The sequence below is a fragment of the Castor canadensis genome, chromosome 9 (assembly GCF_047511655.1).
Source record: "Castor canadensis chromosome 9, mCasCan1.hap1v2, whole genome shotgun sequence".
Lineage (NCBI taxonomy): Eukaryota > Metazoa > Chordata > Mammalia > Rodentia > Castoridae > Castor > Castor canadensis.
In genome coordinates this window covers 46,255,180-46,278,082 of record NC_133394.1, presented here as the reverse complement: position 1 = coordinate 46,278,082, position 22,903 = coordinate 46,255,180, and the positions used below count along the sequence as shown (strand labels likewise).

The 22,903-nt window shown below is 36.5% G+C and overlaps 1 protein-coding gene across 20 annotated transcripts in view; it reads left to right on the top strand.

Moving 5' to 3' along the window:
- Nucleotides 1–22,903, top strand: part of Camk2d (calcium/calmodulin dependent protein kinase II delta) — a 294,100-nt gene that overhangs the window by 82,438 nt on the left and 188,759 nt on the right. For all 20 annotated transcript variants that reach the window (XM_074041587.1, XM_074041583.1, XM_074041578.1 and 17 more), the window contains exon 3: nucleotides 14,192–14,251. In XM_074041587.1, coding sequence (XP_073897688.1) covers nucleotides 14,192–14,251 — 60 coding nt within the window. The remainder of the gene's footprint in view (nucleotides 1–14,191; nucleotides 14,252–22,903) is intronic.

Below are 22,903 nucleotides of genomic sequence, written 5' to 3'. Positions count from 1 at the left end.
AATAAACATTTCAAATATATGTTGAAAGGTTTTACAAAAAAGTTCCTAGACTTTCAATGGTAGACTTCCCCTACATTTCATCATAGTTTGGCCATTATGTGGATATATCGAAATCTGAACTAAAGGAACCTTCCCATCTGGGTTGCATTTTGCAAGATGACAGGACTTGTGTCTTAATCACTTGTGTAGAGCCTGGGTAGATCTTCTTGGCTTACCCAGAGACAAGTGGTAGACATTGATGAATAAGGCATAGTGATAAATTATGAATGAAGTAAGCAGTGCAGCTATTTTAGAGGAAAGGCTATATTGTGTTTTTATTTTTAAACAAATCTGCAAATTGTATAAACTTTACATGGACTCTAACTATAATACCTTTGCATGTACATTATTTATATAGTAGTCTTATGTTATTTCTTTCAAAAGTCAACATTTTAATCAGAATAATTAATTTCCTTCTGATTCCATGAAAAACTTACCAATTATGCAATTATTTTAGGAGCCAATTAGTTAGATCCTTTAGACAGAAATTACACTTGGGGGGAAGCTCTGATATGATACAATGCATTTTGTCTGGAAAAGATCTCCCCTTCCTCCTCCTCCCTCAGTTCTTCATTCATTTATCTGGCCAGCCAACAATCTCTCTGTACCAAGAAGTTGCCTAAGGTGGGTTCAGGCAGTTTAAGACAGTGTACAAACTAGATATTAAAGTCACAACAGTCTGCTAATATGTGCATGGGAAAGGACTGGCAGAACATACATCAAAACTGAACCGTGTGAACAGAACCTAGGTGGTGGAGTTTGAAATGCTATTTATTTCTTTTAGCTGAAGTGTGCAGTTAGAATCTATCATTTTTATAGTAAGATTTTTAAAAAATTATATTAGGCAAAGGTAAAATAAGGATGGGAACAAACCAATCAGGAATGAAGCTGTGGAGAAAGGGAAAAGATATTCACTGTGTAAGGGATAGGATAGTTGTGTGAGGCAGAATGTGCAGGCGTGGATATTGCTGTGTATTTGATTCTGTTGTAAGAGGCTAATGCAGGATGTACTCTTCAGAGGCTTCTGCTGAGGATTCCACATTTCCAGGTCACTTAGCATAATTCCTGGAGGGTCAAGTTTAAGGAACAAGTAGTATGGGTTTCTCCTTAGTGCCTCTGCTGTTTTATTCCCTGGGGAGAGGGAACCATTGATTTAACTGTGATACCAAAAACCCAGTAAGCTCCCAGGGCTTCCCTTGCCCCCTTTCTAGTTGTTAGAGAGCCTCATTTGGACTCTGACAATATTTGTGAATTAACACAAGCCAGAAATTATTTTCAGTCTCACTCTGCAGACAGATGCTTAGCAGGTGGACAATGGGTCTTTTAATTTCACATGGGAGTAGAATTTAACTGTTCTGCCCTGGACAGGTTTGTGCCTGTTACCTTAAAATTTTGCCACAGAAGCAAACATCTTCCTCATTTAGAGTTTAGAAGGAACCAAAGTCAATCCAGGTGGCGTTTAGTATACCTCCTTGTAAACTGAGGGCGTTAAGCCAGGAAAGGTTGCAAAAAGCTCTAGCTTAACGCTGTGACCATGCTAAACACATGTTCCAAGTGATGCTGCACTCACTTGAGATGGCGCGTTCTCGGTAACAGACACAATGTGCATTCCCAGCCAATGATGAAGGATGATATCTAGAGTGAAAATGAATTAAGGACGCCACTCCCTTGAGTCTGGAGAATTTTAGCCTGCATTTCAGATGCATTACGATTTCAGCATCAGAAGGAATAAGATGAAACTCTTCTAAAGTGTGAGTTATGTCGAAAAATTTTAGGTGATTGGAAAGTACATGAGTACACGTAATTAAAGCATTTGTTAAATAAACGTCCCTACTGTAATTTACCTAGATTGTTCTTTCTAGCTCTGCTTTCAAAGAGAGTTGGGACATGGAACTGTGAAAGCAGAGGAATGTGAGGTAAGACAATCTAAATTCCACAAGGGTCCACATTCTAGAATTCTGTGAAACTAAGTTCCAGATGGTTATAGATTTGTTAAAGAAAACATTTATAGTCTCTTATTATAATAAAATGTTATAACAAGCATTCTCACGCACCATTTGGCCTTGATAAGATGCAAGAGGTGAACCACATTACTCCTCCTCAACTCCCTCAAACACACTGTACAGACTGATTCCTGTTCTTCAGAGTCCCTGTTAGTCACAAAAATGGTGTCATTTCAGAATTTTTAGTGTCCTATCATTTAAAATTTCTCCCCTCAGGTCTGGCCTGTTTCAGGCTTGAGAGTTTGCTTGAGAGTTTAGGAATGGCCCAGCAGTATACTTCACTTGCTCTTCAGCTCACTGGCTGCCTTTGGGGTCCGCCGGGGCAGAGCGGTAAGGAGCTGGGCAGATCTGACTTCCCTGGTGCAGACTCTCCTTCAGGGACCTCCAAGGACAGTTGCTCTGGTGATGACCACACCTCTTCTGACTTAAAGTATTTAACTTCTTATGTAGCTCCTGGGCCTCTAAAGTTAAATACTTCAAATCAGAAGTATTTCTGACTTCTACATAAGAAGAAGCTCTTATGTAGCTCCTGCCCCTGTTTGGGATCGCATGGCCTCCCCCAGGTAGTTCCCTTGGGCCTTGTCCCTTACCAGAGAATTTTTACTGCGGGCTCACATGTGATACACAGGAAATAGGCACCTTTTCTTGCTACTGGTGGAAGCATAATTCAGTCACAACAGAGCTCTCTTGGCTTTGCAATTTCAAGACAGTGAGCCCACTACAATTTCATGTCTTTACAGTTAGTTATAAAGTAAATAGTCATTCTAATTTTTCTCAAACTCTAGGAAATACACCTTTCCAAATATTTAGCTCAGAGACACCCCTCCCACCAATTTGGTCCCTTGAATAAACTCCTTTTTAGCACCGGGTAGGAGGCAGTATAGAGAGTTCTGAGCACTTATCCAGAGCAGTTGTCTCTGGTGGGTTCAATTCTTTCTGTTGTCTAATTGGAAATGAACAATGGATTTATGATGCAGCTCATACCTTAGTGTAATACAGGACTTTGGTGCCTTATACTTGACAAATGTTTTATTTTTACCCTTCAGGGTTTCAACTAAAACTGAGATCACTTCATTTAAATATCTTAATTCAGTAGTATACTTTCACTTTGCTGACAGCACTAAACCTCATTTATTTGTGTGTACATGTGTGTGTAAGAAATAAAAGCCTCCACAAAAATGTGGCAAACTAGAAATATATAATTAAAGTAGGCAAGATTTTAAGGGTATTGAATTGCTGTCAGTAATCTAGTTCAATAAATGAAAGTTTCACTTTCCTTCTCTGATTTGAAGGGGATTGTGTTTTTGTTTGTTTTTTGGTTTTTGGCAGTACTGGCATTTGAACTCAGGCTTCATGCTTGCTAGTCAACCACATGAGCCATTCTGCCAGCCCTTGAAGGGTATTCTTATGTGAGCCACTAATTTCTACTTTAATTCCTGGTTCATGAGTATCTAGGCCATAATATTTTGTCTTACAAAAAAGAATCTATATCCTTTTGTCTGCTCAATAAATATGCTAAGTATACATGTTAAAATATGTTTAAGTACCATGTCTGATATAGGAATTATTTTTCCCTTAAAAATAAAGATGTACTATCTCAAACTTCTGTTATATCAATGAGACAGAGAAGAATAAATATTGATTTCCCTATTCATAAGACTCACTTTTTTTTTTTTTTGCCATTATTGGTGGCAGAGCCTGGACTAGAATCCATCTCCCTTCCACCATCCTGGGTTTCAAGCTGGTGATCTTTTCACAATAACTGATCACTCATGACTAATGTTGTATGTCTATGGGTTTTCAGTGACTAATTTTAGCAATATAAATGAGTTTTTACTCAAAGAGGAAAGTAAATATTACTGCTTTGGGGAAATATTTTAATATGCAAGTTTAATGTTTTACATTTGGAATTTAAACAATAAATTATCTTTTTTTTTCTTAAGTATAACCCATAATGAGCATCCGGGTTTGGCAGGACCCAAAACATATGCAATTTAGGAAATTTTCAGAAAAGAAAACAAAATTACTGTAACAAAATTCAACTCAAAAGTAAATATGTGTACTTATGATGAAAACAGGGACAGGAATATATACATTTTAAAGAGCTGACAAATATTACAAAGCATAGTAAAATGTATATATGTAGCAAAATAGCAAAAATAAATGTTTCTCTTCCCCCACTCCATGTACACTTGTGAAGCAATGTGCATTACAAATTCATAATCATGGTGTGGCCTCTGGGTGTTACATCCTGTGGCAGGCTAGGCAGTGGATGTACTTCAGAAGCATTCCTTCGTTGGGATGACAGGCAATAACATTGCACAGAAGTGACATTCATTCATTTTGTTAAGCCCAAACCAAATGTACCCTCAACTTACCTTCTTAGCTAGGTCTCAGAAATGTTCACAGCCACTACAGGAACAGCACAAACTTGGGTGGGTTCGGAAGGGGAAGGGAAAGAAAGAGTGATCACAACTTATTGCTGTTAAGATGCCTTGTTTTGCTACTTTTATGAAAACATATGAGTCTGTGAGCACACTGGAAAGGCCTTTTCAGAAGCCCTGTGTATGAAAGACCCTTACTTAAACTTCACTAGTCATTTCCTCTGAGAGAGCTCACTGGTAGAAAGAAGAATAATGGAATATTCCAGATACTTTAAGGAACCATAAAAATCCATGTTTTTTATGTTTCTTTCCTTCATTCTCCTAAATTAATATTCAAAGTTATTATTTTATCCTAAGGTATTGATATTAAACTACATTAAAAATTGTCCTGTAGAAAATCTGATTTTATGCTTTTTATCTTTTGAATAAATCATATGTACTCAATTCTTAGAAAAATACTTAACATAAGCAAAATATATTCATTTTACCATAAAAAAAAAATTCAAAATCCCTGAAGGAAATACCATCTTGTGTTACTAAGCAACTGCCTATAAAAATCACTAGGGCTACTGGAAGAAATGGTGAGGTGCAGATTACATTTATATTTAGAATTCTTTGTGTCCGTTCTGGGTCTTTTAATCTCTAGGTAGTCAGTTTGGAGGGTTTTCATATGAGCTATGTCAACTGACTTGCCTCTATTATGCCTAACACAAAAATGGAACTGTGTGGCAAGTCCATCTCACAAAGCAAAATTATACCTGCGGAAAGCACAGTGTAGGTGATATTGAGGAAACAGAGGGTAGAATGTTATACAAAGTTCTTCTCATTACTCCTCTATAATAATATAACTCTGACAAATTATAAATTTTGTATGATTTAAATTATGGATATAATTAAAGACACGGACAAGTTCAAATCTCTTCAATATTAGTATGACCCAATTATATGCTCATATCTTGTTTGTATATAAACACCTGCTTTTTGTGATACTAACAATGATTTCAGACATAATTATTAAAAATGCTGCTCTTGACAGTATTCTGTTCTTTGGAAACTCTCACTCATTAATACCACCCTGGAGAATTTTTTCTTTCCTCCTTTGGACAGATCTTGGCTATGATTGCTGACCATTGCTTGGATCCCTTTTCCTCTGCAGGGCACCTGCTGTGGCTTTCTGTCTGTTCAAGGTCTTGCTCTCCTGTTCTTGTGCCTCCTGATTTGCTTCTCCTGCCTAAGTCCTCTGGTGACCTTCATAGGACAGGTGCCCTGTCCTAGAACCTGCCAGTAAGTGATGTAGCCATGTTAGCAGAATGGCAGGCACACAGGCAGCCAGAACCCTCCTGTGAGAGGAAGGGACCACCATCCAAGAGACTGAGAATTGAGGAGGGCTGGCTCACGCCACACAGTGCTACAAGGACTGTAAGCAGGGCTTCCTGCCCATCACACTCTTGATCTTCTAAAGGAAATCTACAGTCTAGCACAAGTCTCCTTCCAACATAGCTTAACATTTGTATGAGCTCTCTATACAGAATAAACTCTTCAAAAGATTTCACTTCTAAGTTAAGATAAATTCACTAATACTTATACCTAATGTCAGAAAGAATCTAGGTCAGATAGTTAAAAGTTCAAATTTGTGATATAGCATATTCAAACTAAAAGAAAAAAATGAAAGTGTAATATTTATAGATTTTTAAAACTTCTAGTTAAATGAATACAAGAACTTTTAGTCTGTATTTATCATATTCAGGTTTTATGATGAAGTAGTTCTTCTAACTGACAAGCTGTTTTAAAATATGACCTATTTAAGTGGACAGAATTTATATTCTTTCCAGAGGAGTGCCTTATTTAGCAAGATGTAACTCTCTAACCAGAAAACTCTATTCAGAATGTAATTCCAAGATGTTCTGGAACCAGAATCCATGCAAAAACAAGTGCTTTATGTTAGAGGAGAGGGTCTCCAGGTTCCCACCAATAGGTTATCTCTCTTTTTTCCTTTGGTTCTCTGTGTGTGTGTACGTGTGTGTGTGTGTGTGTGTGTGTGTGTGTGTGTGTGTGTGTGTGCGCTCTGTGTGTGTTTGCAGTCCTGGGCTTTGAACTCAGGGCTTCATGCTTACTCGACAGACACGCTTAAGGCTTGAGCCACTCCACCAGTCCTTTTTTCCTTGATTCTTAATTCACAGCAGCACAAGGCAGGAACAACCATCATTCATTCATGTTTTTTTTTCTTTCAGCAAGTATTATTGCTTACTACGTGCCCCTAAAACAACTTTATGTACTAAAGATGTTCACAGCAATTAGAGCTGGCAGCAAAATCTCATAGAGAAATAGAAAAAAGGGAAAAAAAGAAATAGAAAAGGGTAGAATGAACAGATGCAACAATACAAAACTTAAAGTAGTTTAAGTTCATTTTGTTTACTCTTCCCTCTTCTAAGAGGGAAGCCAGATTTTGTCTCTGAGGGGTTAGGAAAGTGCCAGTTACTTGTTCATTCTTGGAGACTGAGCAAATGTGAAAAAAAAAAAACCCAGAAAACTGAGTTGGGCTAGTTGTAGTACAAAAGCCAGGGAAGCAGGTTTAACCTGATCTCAAAAACAGACAGATCACAGACACTGATCTCAAAGCCAAGGAAGGAGAGACCAAGGGGTAAAAATAAGGAAAGCAGTAGCTTGAGCTGGCAAGCCAAAGGCTAGCAGGACAAAATTAATAATAGAGCTGCATTTTAAGCACTCTGTTCTCATGAGCCTGAGGGTTAGTCCTCCGTAATTTTATAATTTGGATATAAGATTATTTGTTATAAGATTACTTTATAATATTAATACAAGATTTAGATTCTGTTTGGGTTTTAGCATAGGTTATGTGTACAGTTCTGGGTGTACTCACGTGCATGTTAGTGTGTGTTGGGGAGGCGGGGAGAGAGGTGTTGGCTGAAGGGATGGTAACTGACCATTTATGGTAAACAACCAAACTCTTTCCTGTGCTCAGACCATCCTTTGGTGTTGTCTATGCTGAGATGATTCTACTAGAGGAGTTCATGGGACAAGGATCTGTGGATTTTCACATTTCTGTAGACTCTGAGAGCTGCACTGAATTATAGCAGAGTAATAACTGATGCTAACAATGACGATCCTGTGGTGTCAAGAAAGATTAAATTATTCCATATAACATCTGTGTAGGAAAGCACTGACTCTCTCTCCCCATGGGGTTAACATTTTAATGCTTTGGCACTTGTGGGAGGAGACTAAACAATTACTTTTTATTTGCATTTTTGGAGTTTGAACTCAGGGCCTCAAGCTTGCTAGGCAAGCTCTATCACACCCCAGCTAAGTTATTACCTTTGAAATTTTCCTATTAATGAATGCTAGTTTCTTGACATTGCCAGATGAAAAAGTTGTTGCTTTGTGTAGTTTTAGTGATATTCCTGTTGCCCTGTCAAAGTGATTTCAGGGCTACCTCTTTAATTTGCATTGGTAATTGGTTATTTTGCATAAAGTTTAAAATTTTAGTTTGGAACTACAGTGAAGGAGTTACTTTGTTAGGTGTGAATTCTTATTTTTCACACCATTTGAAATAAAATATAAGTTTTAAAACTATCTTAAAGCTGGGAAGAAACACTATCCCTAAATTCTCAAGAACTGTTTTTAAAACCAGAGCTCTCTATACTCGGTGATACCATTCCCCAATGGCTTCATGTCAGAACTAGATGATAATGTGTTTTCGTCAAGGTATTGCTTATGGGCCAGGTCTTCAGCCGCATATTGTTAACAACATACACCTTATCAGACCTGACAAGATCACAGCCTGTAAGGTTGTAGTTTTGCTAAAATAAGAGTATGACCATGAATTTCAAAGGAAGAATAAAGCCAAGCTATTACAAGTAGAGTACATTAGCAAATACTAAATGACAAATGAAGCCGATTCTGCACTAGTTTTGGGCCTGTGGATAAGAAGACCTTCAAATGATGCTAAGCTGATTTATGGATGTCTTGCCTTTTAGAATCTCTCCTGGCCTCTCCTACTATCGTAGTTGTGAGCACTGGGAATGAGCTAGGATGTGTGATATTTTGCTCCTGACTGAATAAAAGTAAAGGAAACGTTCAATGTAAAATGAGCTCATCTCTTCAGCAGGATAAATACAGAAATGTGCTTTTAAAATAATAGGCACTTAATCACTCCTCCTCACCTCCTCCCCCTGAAAATAAAGTTAGGAGCATGATGTTGAATTTAAAGCACACCAGGTGATACTCATTTTGTTAAATTCTAGTTTCCATGAAAACTAGAATTTAGCTATATCATCATGTTTGGGATGTCAAAACACATCCCAGTGGGAGAGTGCAGAATATCTTACTGTTCCTAGGAAATCTGTAAGTTAGGTGATTGTGTGAAAGGAAAAATAAGTGAAGCCGCATATCAAAGAGGAAGTTCATTGCACTACTGGTGTAAAGTGACCTACGCCCCACAAGCTCAAATGACCCCAATTCTCTTCTCCTCCCAGTGTTATGCCCTTATATATTGAAATTGGGCCAACCTAATTTCTTGCTTCTGAGCAGTTGATTATGGCAAACTCTATGGCATGTCTCTTTCGTGTCTAAATAAGGTAGTGACTTTCTCCTTTGCTTCCCAGGCTATTCCTTGTGTCCTTGGGTAAGTATGTGACTGTGTTGGCACGGGCCTGGAACTGAGGGCACCCCCAGTGAACAGCCAGTTGGGATCTGAATTCCTCAATGCAAAACCCTGGGAGAACTGAGTGCTACCAACACTCATGTGAACTTGAACCAAGCCCCTCCCCAGTCAAGACCTTGGCCATGGCTGCAGCTTTGTGAGAGACCCAAAGCAAAGAGTGCAGATAAGCTACAACCTGGTTCCTGACCACAGAAACTGGGATTACAAATGTGTGTGGTTTTAAACTTCTTAGTTTGTGGTTAATTGATACATAGCGATATAAAGCTAACACAGAGGTGCGTTGATTTTCTTGAGCTGCCATAACAAAGTACCACAGATTGAATTTACTTTCTTACACTTCTGGAGGTCAGAAGTCTGAGATCAGGGTGTCAGAAAGGTTTGTTTTTTCCTTCTGCTTCTCTCCTTACCTATAGAAGTCCAGTGTCTCTCTGTGTCCTCACATGGTCTTTCTTGAATGTCTGTCTGTGTTCCAGTTTCTCCTTACTATATAGACACCAGCCATTTTGGATTACAGCTTACACTGCTGGCTTAATTACCTCTTTGAACATCCCATCTTCAAACATAGTCGCATTCTGAGGTCTGAGGGTTACATCTTCAACATATGAATTTTGCAGGAATAACTCAGATCATAATTAGCTGTATAAAAATTGACAATTTTTTTTTACTTTATAATTTTTTTACCTTTGTAACTAAAACAGTAGAACTTATTGTCTATGAAGGTCTTTTGCTTCCTTGCTTTTCTGTACTTGCCATAATGATATATTTTTGTATGATTTACATGTGTATTATCTGTATCACATGAGTTAGCATATATTTTTGCATATCCCTGTCTCCATAATAAAACTATAATCCCTATATGCTTATGCTTTACATATAACACTTTACAGTGTTTAAGATAATGTTATTAAATGCATTTTCAAATTTTAGTTTAACCTTTTGTGTTTACTTGTACATTTCTATATGAGTGTTCTAGAAGCAATTTATCTTAAAACTAATGACTTATTCAACATACAGAAACCTGAAAAATTTGCATCTATTTTGAATTATGTGTACTTTTAGGTCATGGTGAGACCAGAAAATCTGTCTTGCCATTTGGCAATCCAGATATTGGATACACTTTAGTTAGAGCCTAGCAATACTGTGCTGCTGATTCATTAAGACACTATTTTTCTCTGAGTATAAATGGCACTGTATATTTTTTAAATATTTTCCCAAATTGCCAAAACAAAAAATCTACTACACAGAATAGTTTCTTTATATTATACATTAGTGGATCTCACGTGTGGACTGAAGATCTTAGGAAGTCCCTGGAACTTTCTTAGGGGATCTGCAAGGTCAAAAACTAGTTTCAAAATAAAGTGAAGATATTACTTGCCTTTTTAAGAAGATTATGTTGATGTTTTTTCTTTTTCGATGGTACTGGGCTTCACTGTTGCTGCTCAGGTGCTCTACCACTTGAGCCATACCTCCATGCCTTTTTTGTGTTGATTATATTTGAGATAGGGTCTCCCAAACTATTTACCAAGGACTGGCCTTGAACCACAATTCTCCTGATCTCTGCCTCCTGAATAACTAGGTTTACAACCATGAGCCACTGGCACCTGACAAGATTATGTTGACTCTTGCCCATGTGTTCATGTATATTGCATCATAAATGCAAAAGAAATAGTGAGTAAAATTTCTGAAGCCTTTTGCATGAATCAAGGAAGAATTACTAGATTTGGTATTTTTCAGCATCATGCACTTGCAGAAAAAACAAAAGAGGAAGTTAATTTCACTTGAGATTGTCCAGAATTAGCTGATTAAAAGTATTACTGCTGTTAAATCTTGACCTTTGGTTGTGCATCTTTGCAGTATTCCATGTGACTAAGTGGAAAGTATGCACAAAACACTTTTGTTCTACACCAAAGTGCAGTGGCTGTCTCAAGGAAAAGTAGTAGCTGAGCACTTGTTTGAATCGAGAGCTGAAATAGCTGGTTTTTCACAGAACAACATTTTTACTGGAAAGAACGATTGAAAAATGAACTAAGATTACTTTGGACGTAGGTATTTGACAGACATTTTCTAAAAAATGAAGGAAGTGAGCCTGTCACTTCAAGGGAAACAAGTGCAGCTGGCAGTATTTATTGCTGATGTCATAATTTAAACTTTCAAACAAAAATTGAGTTTAGAAAACTTACATCTACCTATGTGAGCTTGACTCTTTTCTAAATTTAGAGATTGTCATCATGAAATGGTAGTGATTATTAACAAATGTTACTTTTATGAAATTATATAATTAAATATTTTAGCATTAAGAAAGACTAAATAATGTATGGAACCAGTATTTTCCAAATGATCAGGTTATGTTATAAAATTGTGCTTGAGTAAAATATTCTTTCAAAGTGCAAGAAAAAACCTAATAGATTTTAATGTAACAGAGTGAAGTTTTGTTATATTAGATAGTGCACAATGTTGAAAATACATTTGATTTAAACACTAAAGTTTATAACTGCATTTGATATGATTCATAAAATTCATTGATAAGGTTTCATATTTCACATGGTGTCTTATCTTTCAGAAAATACCATCTGTTGAGTTTTTGTGTAACTTTAAAGAGTAGTATCCACAATTATCTGAAAAGCCTATTAAAGTATTTCTTTTTCTATTTACCCCTGTAAGGACAGGTGTTCTTCATATACTTAACAACATATTGCAATAGGTTAAAAATTAAAGGAAATGTAATATAATTATCTCTATGTCGAATATTAGAGTTTTGTGAAACTATAAAACAATGCCTCTCTTCTCGCTATTTTTATTTTGGAAAATACAGTATTTGTCATGAAAAATATGATATTGCACTAGAGTTGGAAAACTAGTATTTTGAATCTAGAGGGAAATTTTGATGAAGAACAGAATGTTTGCATGGTCTTAAAATGTCTCTTGCAGGGTATGGTGAACATATCTGTAATCCCAGCACTCAGGAGGCTGAGACAGGAGGATTGTAAATTTGAGGCCAGCCTGGGCTACATAGTGAGATCCTGTCTCAAAAAACAAGGGCTAGAGATGCAGCTTGGTGATAGAACACTTGTCTAGCATGCAGAAGGCACTGGGTTTGAGTTCAAGCTTTCAAGCTACAGTGCTGTAAAATAAAGAGTAATTATATAGAGGGGAAATCAATGCCACCATAAACTGTTAATCAAAGTTACCATCACATTTGAGGAGCTGGTGAACACAGTGTCCCACTGGAACTGATAGCCTTAGAAAGATAGTTTTACCTTAGAAGGTGTAGCCTACATCAAACTGAAATGAGAAACATTCTTTTAAAATGGGAAGATAATCTTCAAAGATGTAAAGGTCATAAAAGACAGGGTGTTGAAATGTTCCATGTTAAAGGAATTAAAGAGAAATGAGAACTAAATCCCATTGCTGACTCTAGCTTGGATGCTGTGTTAAGGGAGGGAAATGCTGTTAATAACATTATCATGGTAAATTAGAAAAAATTGGAATATGGATGGTAAAGTACTGTATCAATGCAAAATTTGCTGAAGTTGACAAGGATACTGCAATAGTAAGAAAATATCCAAATTTTTAGGTAATTAACACTGAAATTTCATGAGTAAGGATCTTGATATTTGTAAGTTACCTTCAAATGACACAGAAAAAATATATGTAAGTATGCGTTTATATATTTGTGTATACACACAGATGATTAAATAAGTATGTATGCTTAGTGACAGAGAAAGAGAGTAAAATATTAATAATAGGTATGTTTAGGTAAATACTGTAAGGGTACTCCCACACTATTTAAAAAATGTTAGTGAGTTTCAGTTATTTCCAAATAAGTGGTTAAAAATGAAGTGCAAGTAGTGCTTTAACTATGTAATGTGCTCATTATTGTATTTAAAGCAGTATATATTTAAATCTTCCTCAGTTTAAATTTCTAATAGAGTAAATGTTAGAAAACTACTGTAAATAAGCAAAAGCTCTTGGTGTCCTTGACTGTTTTCAAGAGTAAAAGGAATTCTGAGACCACAGAAATTGACACACACTGCGTGGATGATGAAATAGGTCTCCCCCTCATTCTTGTAACTCTACTTTAGGACACCAATGAGAACCAATTTCGAAGATGACACTTACTGATATTCTAATGTAGGGCCAGCCACTCGTAACTTCTCTATGCCATAGTTCTCTCATATGTAAAGCAGGTACAGTAATGCTGCCCATCTCAGTGCTACAGTAAGGTTTCAATCATGTATTCTGTATAAAGACTCTCAATGAATGAGCATCTCACAGGGCTGTTCTTAGAGGCAACATATGTATCTGTGTTCTTGTCTCTGCCATTTATTTTGTACTCGGTATGTGATTTGGGTTTTGTACTACCACAAGGAAACTAAAGGAGAGTATCAAAATAGTCCTAAAATGCAAAGTTTTAATGGCTTATACCCCTATATTAGAGTAGTTAGGGAAACAGAAAAGTGGAGACAAGCAAGCAGTAGGGCATTTTTGAAAATTCTTGATTTGGGGAAGAGCATTTTATATATAATAGGAAACTGGAGCCATGGTTAAATGAGGAATGACTGATAGAACATTTGATTACACAGAAAACACTTCTTCCTCAGGAGTACACTGTAATTACCATATTCAGCCCTAGTTGAATGGCATTCTGGTTTCCAGATATGCATCCTCTGTTCTAAATGGGTATGCCTGTATTGGGGTATTTAAGTTGTAATGAACACCTATAATCCTAGCACTTGGTCTATGTGGTAAAACCCTATCTCAAAAGGACAAAAACTTGATGTAATGACATTTACTTATGGTAAAGATAAGAAAGAACAGTATTGTTTTGTGCCAATTCTACCGTTCCTGTAGCCCCAAATTTAGCAGTATTCTATTCCTCACTCTATCAAGTATCAAGCCAATAAAAACTAAGAATATTAGATTGTTGAACTATGTAGAATTCACCCAAATTCAAATTTAAATAATCCCTGTTTTTAAAAGAAATCAAAGGATAAATAAAAACAAAGTCATTTAATTATACTGTTTATTATGTTTTGCTCTTTTTTCCTTTATTGTGATTTATTTTTCTGCATTTTTTTAAAAAACAGATCATCAGAAACTGGAAAGGGAAGCTAGAATCTGCCGTCTTTTGAAACACCCCAACATTGGTGAGGAAATGTTTTCAACATATTTTAAATGTTATATGCTATATTGTACCACAATAAAATGTTAATTTTGATATCCAGAATACTTACCAATTATTTGCAATCAAATATTTATAACTATTAGCATATATATTCCTGCCTTTTGGTCTTGGTTACACTTGATTCTGCATAGGTTTTTATATGTTTATTTTTTTATGCCATCTTTGAAGGAGTAATGAAAAATAAAAACCATCTCCCCAAATTAGACTGATCCTAGTTTGTGCAAATTAATATGCCATATAGTGAATCAATAGTCTATGTTTCCTGTTTTGTGTTGAAAGTTGACTGCACACCATCCAGTTGACATATTGAGTGTAATTTAAGATTAAATCAATTAAAAGTAAGTAATTCTTGTTTATATTATATTAGCTTTATTTTAATTACATATTTTGGAGTCTGCTACACTAACTAATTCAATTTCCCTCTGTGGACTCACGTGAACTAAAAATGATAATCCTTTACCTAATTTGGGGAAGAGTTATGAAGGCAAAAATAAATACCAAAGTTTTCTGAAAAGTAGATAGGAATCCTACCTGGTGATGTAGTTAATGGTAGAGTGCTATGTTCAATCTCCAGCACCACAAGAAGACAAAAAGAAGTATCAATTCTATATAAATTAGCACTTTAAAGGATAGTATGTGGATAGTGTTTTAAGTGTAATTAAGAATTGTTAACCTGTTGCTGGTGAAGTATGGAGAGACAGAACTTAGGCCATTAACTTAACTAAATTAATTTGCATTTATTCTGTAAAAAGTTTACCTTCTATTCATTGATTCCATTCTACAAATTAGTGAAATGAATTTAGAATGTTATCCCTCATGAATTATAGAATAACATGATAGTTTACAATTTTTTTCATTAGTGAATATAAGAAAATTAGAAACAGGAAATTAAAAAATGAAGCTATATTAAATTAGCTTGTGTGATAAGGACTTTATTTTAGAAAAATAATATTGTCCTAGCACCCTGGGTTTTATCGTCAACCAAAGAATTTCTGATCTAGAAATATTGAGAAAAAGAAGTGATAATGCAGTAGAATTAGCAAAATCATTCACTGAGGTTTGTAGCTCTCTTATTTTCATGTGTAGGTCCACTCAGTATCTATTCCTGCCTTGAAGCTTTTAGTATTCTGCATTGAGAGGGTACAACTTAGGCTCCTAGGTGAGTGAGTAAATCTAAGCATTGCATGTCATGTCGACAGCTGTCTAAAAGGAAGCTTCTTGTTTGGGGGGAGAGAACAAAACAATGAAACGTGAGTCCACCTCCTTACACGTAATTTGCCCTGACAGAAGGCTATGGCTGTAGGATAGATCCTCTTTGTCCACTGGACTTACAGGTGGCCAGCCTTCCTGTGTCACATGGTCTTTCTGCTGTATAATGTCTATGTCCTAATTTTTTTTTATAAGGACACCAGTCATATTGAATTGTAGCTCTCACTAATGACCTAATTTCACTTAATTACTCCCTCAAACAACATCCCTCCAATTACAGTCAGTCACCATTTGAGGTACTAGGGGTAAGATTGCGACATGTGAATTATAAATTTGGAGGAATGCAAATCATCCCATAGTACAGGCTGAAGAAAAATTTCCCAATATAACCCACTGTAGTTCAAAAGGTACTTTTCTTGTTCAAGTTTAGGATAAAATGAAATTTTTGTTTAGTGAACTTGAATTTCCTGTGCAGAGGACTGTTGCTTGTTTGTTTTGTTTTTTCAAGATCCTTCTGTGAAACTCAATTTCTGTGGTTAATGAAATTAGTTTTCTCCATTTCCTCTAGGAGAACAAAGTCAAACATTCAAAAGACTTTCAAGCTAGATAGGAACTATTTTCATTTTGACACTTCATGCAGAATAATCTTATCACAGAAAGGGATGGTTGTACATTGGTTCTGCAGTTCTGTGACCTAGACAGCACCATCAACATATTCAGATGCTGTGTATACTTTTTTCAGGGGTTCATAGTAGCCAAATATCATAACTTCTTGGTTATTCCACTTCAGGTTTTTTTTTTACATCGCTCCACACTTCAGGAGTACAAAAGAAACTGTGGACACTTGAAGTCCTTGAGCCACAGTAGGACTCATTTCTAACCACAAGGGAGATTTTTAGTACTTCTGTAACTCAGGGTACATAAATCATAGATGGATTAAGCTCATAAGACATAATCTCAGACGTCATCGTACTGGAGAATTCACTTACATGATTGATTCACTCAGAAGTTAGTATCTGGGAGTAGAAGAGTTAGAAGGCAGACTGATATCCTGCCCTTCAGAGCTTCCTTTGTTAGGGGAGATTTAAAGAAAGTAAAGGATGTTAGACACTGATACATTTTGAGGAAAAGAAAGCAGGAAAGGGAAGTAGAGAACACAGGGGGATTCTGATTTTAAACAATTGGTCAGGACATCATCATTGTGAAGTTAAGATTTGAGTAAAGACCTAAAAGATGGGAAGAAGCAAGTCATTTGGCTAGAGGGGGGAAAACCAAAACCCCCAAACAAGCAAACAAAAGCATTGTAAGCACAGGGAACCAGTAGCCTACAGAAAGACCTTGAGACAGGACTTTTTTTGCCCAGTGAATTCCACCTTTTTATCTAATAGGAGAAGTGAGGGCAAGTTACGTTTTGTTTTATAATAGCTATTTTATTTGATAGGTTTCCAGGTAATCTGACTTTGTTGTATTTACTCATGTGAAGAACAATGATTTAAAGGCTACTGCAATAACAATAGTCATCGTCACAAAGTAGGAAGCAGTAGTTAACAAATAGGGATGTTTTAAAGATAAATGCTATACACGGGCAGCTAAACTGTAGGAGAGTAGAGAGTAGAACTCACTGTAGGTAGCAGTACCTAGGTGGGAGGTCACCAGCATTTCCTACTGCATCAGACTGTGTGGCAGAAAGTGGTCTTGATTTCCTGGAAACACAGTAATGTGGTATCTATTTGATATGAAACCTTTATCCTCTATTTTACTATTTGCTTTGTTATTTTATTGCTTCTTCTATTTCATTAGTTAAGATCTGTTAGGTTTTAAAACTTCAAGGAAGAAGATATTATTTTTTGACAGCTTTTCCCCTGTGAACATTTGCTTGTTTCATTTTTGATTGCCTTGCACTCAGCATAATCTTGAGAACTTGTAGCAAGCAAAATATTTCTACCAAAGAAACACATTTTAAACCAACTAAGAGTCATAATTCATTAAGCCATTTTTTCAGTGCTTTTCAAAAATGTTTTTCTGATCTTAAGAGGTAAAATATACTCTTAGTGGAAAATTTAGAAAAGATAATGTGTGAAGAAGAAACCAGAGGGGAGAGTTTTTAAAATTTGTTACATACATTTTTGTCTTTATATAAGAAATTTTATATATATGCTAAATTTCAGTGTTCTCTTATGTACACTTTCATAGCCCTTTAGATATACTATGAAAATTGTCTCACTCAACAGAATTTCTTGAGTGTGGAATCTGCTGAAATGTACTCTGGGCTGTACACACTGATGATGAAGTAGTGATCAAAAGAGACAATGTCTCTGCTTTCCTGGAGCCTCACATCCTAGTGTGTAAATAAATAAGCATCATAGTAATGACATAAAGATTTGTTTTGTACACATAATTGAAGTAGGGTAATTTGATATCAGGAGACTGAGTGGCTACTGTCAAAAACAAACAGCCAGATACTAGTTAAAGGCAATGAAGACAGATTTTATTCAGGACTGCTACAACAAGGAAAAAACTAACCTGCATTCAGATACAACAGCACTTAAACATCAAGGAGGTGAGGGTAGGGCTTGATATCAAAGGTGAGGCATGACTTACAGAATTCTTCACTCAGTCCAAGGAAGGTCAGTGAGTATCCAAGGACAAGTCCCATATGAAAGATGGGACTGTGGAGTCACATTTACATGAAGGCCAAAACCATCATGAAAATCCCTAGGGAGAAAGTGTGTCATGTAGCAGGAGCTTCCCTTGAGAGGACACTAGTGGATGGCTTGCCATGGGGGCAGGAGAGGGACAGAGCTGGCCAGGTAGTAATCATGTAAACATGGTTAGGATGTTTGGGTCTCATCCTAAGTGCGATAGGAAGCTATTAGAAGGTTTTAAGGAGAGTGTATCATAATCTGATTGACTCTAACTGCCATGTGTAAAATGGGTTGTAGTCAGAGGCACGTAGGGATAATATGTTTAGTCAGTATGTTACAGTCATAATATTACAGTAACATCTTGTAAGCTATCTTCTACAAACTAATTTTTTAAATTTTAATAATTGAGGAACTAACATTTTCTAAATCCAGAGTCACACTTGTTTCTTTTGGCAGTATTGGTGTTTGAACTCAAGGTCTCATGCCTGCTAGGCAGGTGCTCTACCACTTGAGCCACACCCCCAACCCTTTTTGGCTTTTAGTTATTTTTTGGATTGGGTCTTGTATATTTGTCCAGGACCAACCTCCAACTACAATTCATCCTGTATAGCTGGAACTACAAGCATGTAGCTGGAATTACAGGTATGCACCACCCTCCACCTGGCTTGTTGGTTGAGATGATGTCTCATTAACTTTTTACCCAAGCTGTCTTCAAGCCACATTCCTCCTGATCTCTGCCATCTTAGTAGCTGGTTTTATAGACAGGCCACCACCATGCCAGGCCCCAGAGTCACAATTCTTTAATGACATGCCACTCCTAAATTCTTGATTATCTCTATAAAGAGGTGTACTGATATGTAGAGAACCTAAACTGAAGCAACAAGTTGAAAAGTTGTTGGTGGTTTTGTTCCCTTTTAAATAGAATTTTGAGGGTTTTTGTTGTTATTGTTGTTGTTGTTCAAACCAATTGCTCCTCTCGTGTAGATAAATATCAAGTTAAATGTTCTAATTCAGCTAGAACCCTAGTAGGGAACCATATATTTCAGAAAGATGCTTTGCCTGTGTGGGTTTTACTAACACATGTAACAGTACATAAAATTCTATATGCCGATAGGTGGAAACTTAAGAACAGAAAAACCTTTCCTTTCTGTAAGGAAGCTTTCCATGCCTATCAGTGATAATGGCATTTAAGATCTAGATAATGTTCTTTTCCTAAAATATAAAACTGGAAGGGCCCTTAGGGATTATCCAAACCCAACCATGCGAGGTTTCAGTAGTGAAGTAATACACCCAAGGTCACACACAGATCTTAAGATTGTCCGGGTCTTTGCAAAACACCATTCCTCAGATGTTTGCAAGATAATATCAGCAATCACTGTTTGTTTGTTCTTTTAACAGGTGACTTTTCCAACACATAAATTCTGCCTTTGCATTCTGTTCTGCATGTAGTTGTCTTCCAAGTTCCTCAGGTTCCACAAGGAACCAATGCAAACATATTGTATAAGCTTCAACCTACTAATTACCTGTCCAATGAGTAAATTGCTCAATGTATGTACTACAACAAAATTTCGGTTTTTGAACCTTTGAAAGAAAGTCACATAGACGAAAACAGAGTTAGTAATTATTAACTGGGTCTGCTGAGAAAACAAAAGCAATCGTTTTGTGAATCAAAGTGTGTTTTCATGCTGTAAGAAATTCAACATTCCTAGAGCGTGACACTTGCACCTTTGCACATTCTTGTTTAGCATGGAAGTAGTTGGCAACAGCTAATGATTGTCCCTCTAGAGAGGGAGTCCAGAAGAATCAAAATGGATTCTCAAGGGTCATTTGAAAAAGAAAGATAATGAATGATGGCAGCAACTCTGCTGCCTGGCTATGCAGTAGCATTTCTAGAGGATTCTTCACCCTGGGTTCTGTCCACTATAGTAAAGTTCACTTCTTCCTAACCTATCAATACCACTGCTAAACCTGTGTCTTTTGTTGGCTCAACTATTTTAGTTTGTGTACCACCCATCTGACTTGCATGGAGTACAGCACATAGAGCTCTAGAGAGGGGGAATGTATATTTTCAACCACTACATGTTGAGCATATGAAAATGGATGAAATCACTTAGCAGTATGAGGTTAATAAGGAGCCATAGACAAAATTTGAGAAAAACTTACTTGTAAAAATAATGAAAAGCATTTGTTTTTTAAAGAGTAACAATAATTTTCTTGATTCTTTTCATTCAAAATATCCTTGAAAATGTACTCTCTATATAAAATAGCTAAATTTTATTTTAGATGAATATTAAATTATATTTGGGGACAAAATATTTGGAGATGGTCAAAGAAAGCAATATTGAATCAAATGTGTTGATTTTAGATAGTATTGCATCAATTTGTACTCATAACCATATGAAGAGCACCAAGACTAGGTTTTACTAGCAGGATTAATTTTGTTGGGGCTCTAATGAAGCTGCTACTTTGAAAATTATTTTATTTCTTCTTCCAGTTATAGTCCCCCAGTTTCTTATATCAAAGCTAGTAGTGTCAAATACACATTTAAAATTATTTGTTAGAAACTTTTCAAGAGAGGAACTCTGACGAAACATGCTTTTCAAATGTCATTCTCCTATGTGTTGATTATTCCAGTGACGTTTCCTTTTGCTATTCTTTATATAAATCTGCCCTTCAAAGCTAAATTATATCTCCTGGTCACTCCCTAAGAATATATTTATAACATGGACCAGAGAAAAGAGATAGGTCCTTTTCTTTCCTGCAGAGAACCAGAGAGTTATTAACTTAAAGTAGTAGATTTTGACTGGGGGGTAGGAAGGATTTTGCCTCCTCCTTCTCCTGGAGACATTTGGCAATGTGTGGAAACATTTTTTATTGTCACAACTTGGGGTGCCCTTCTGGCATCTTTTGGGTAGAAGCCAAGCATGCTGCTGAGCACCCTACACTGTGCAGGATGCTCCTCATATGAACCATTTGGTCCATGATGCCAATGTGCTAAGATTGAGAAGCCCTGATTTCAGGCTAGAGTGACAACAATAACCACAGAAAGATAAATAGCCGGTTTTATGTACTATAGCTCTAGACCCATGCGATGTCCTTTTATGTAAAAAAAAAAAAAATTAGTCAATGCATGTCCTTAAAATAAAGGGCAAGTCTAACAAAGAGAATACACAGCTTTTGAAACAATTTATACCTACCAAATTAAATCAAAGCATAGAAATTGCACCGTAAGCAGAAGCTAAGGGAGCAAACTCTATACTATCATACTCTAATTCCAGTCCTTTATTAAAATCTATTTGTCAAAACAAATTTTATTCGATAACCTTGCCAAGACTGATTCCTGACTTCACACATTATCAGGTAATGAAATTTATGTAATAAAATAGAATAATTCCATCTTTTAACTAATTTTGACAGGTCTTCTCCCTAATTAATCTGAATCAGTGATGTTACTGTGATGTAACAGCGCTAAGCATCTCCCAGTGAAATGAAAAAAAGGATGATCTAAGTCCATTCTGAGGTTTTCCTGTCAACTATAGTTTATTACTTTTTGAGACAATATATGAGCTGGATATTTATAGTGCACTTATTTGTTTTTCATTTAGGAAGATTTTAATGTTTAAATTGTTAAGTCACAAATCCTATTTAACTTCAAAGGATTACTATAGCCAATGATAGCCTGACCCTGGCTTTCATCTACTTAGAAACTTATCAGTCGCTACCCACCCCACTCAGAGGACAAGTCAGAGTCCTTGCAGGCCTGTAAGAACTTACACAATGATGGCCTTTCCTTTTTCTTTTCTTTCTTGGTTTGAGATCTTAGGTGGACTTTTCTCCTCCCTCGGTCACTCTGTACCAGCCCCTGTCTGCTCCACGTTTCTTTAGCTGCAGAGCATGGCCGTGGTGGAGAGTTCTTTCTGAGGGTGCTGCTGCTCCCCCAGCAGGGAGGCATGCTGCCTTACTTTGAGCCTCTGCTCAGCCATCACCACCTGGAGGGGAGTCTTCCTGACAGCTCTGTGGGAACAAGTAGCTTCCTCCTTCAACCTCACCCACCATTCCCTGTCATCCTTTCCTGCTTGATTTTTTCTCTGTCATACTTATGTTACTGTATAACATGTTGTCTGTTGATTATTTTCTTCTGCTAGCATGTAAAGCCTCTGGAGGGCATGGAATTTGTTTACTATCATATCTAAAACGGCTAAAAGTCATTGCTTTGTATAATCTTACAGAAATTAAACAATGCCTGAGTATATTTATTTTTACTAAGTTCCTATTTATATAATCAAAAAGGTAACAAATACTTCCATTAACACAATTATATGAAGTCTTATAAATTTTACTTCATGACCCAACTATTTTATTCAAGCCAGGTTCATCGTTAGGCTTTTGGCTTTTTTCTGGCCATAATGAGTAACAGTGGTCTAGCACTGAGCCATTCCTAAAAAAGACAGCAACTGGAAACAAATACAGGGCTTCTGCCTGGTTTTTCAGGTTGTCAAGTCTCACCAGTCAACATGACAAGTCAACTGCTTATTCCAATAGGGATGGATGACACTTATTCTTAAACACGTACAGGCTAGCCCTTAATTTGACTGTTCCCCTGGTTGAAGCAAAATCCTGCTTTTCAGATGAAATTTTCAAGCTGGTCAGTAAAGACAGAGGGATGGTCACCTCTCACTGCCACTTCTTTAATAGGCTTGTCCTGCCTTTTGTGATTCAGGGATTGCAAAAGTTTTCTGAACTCACTCGGAATAAATACT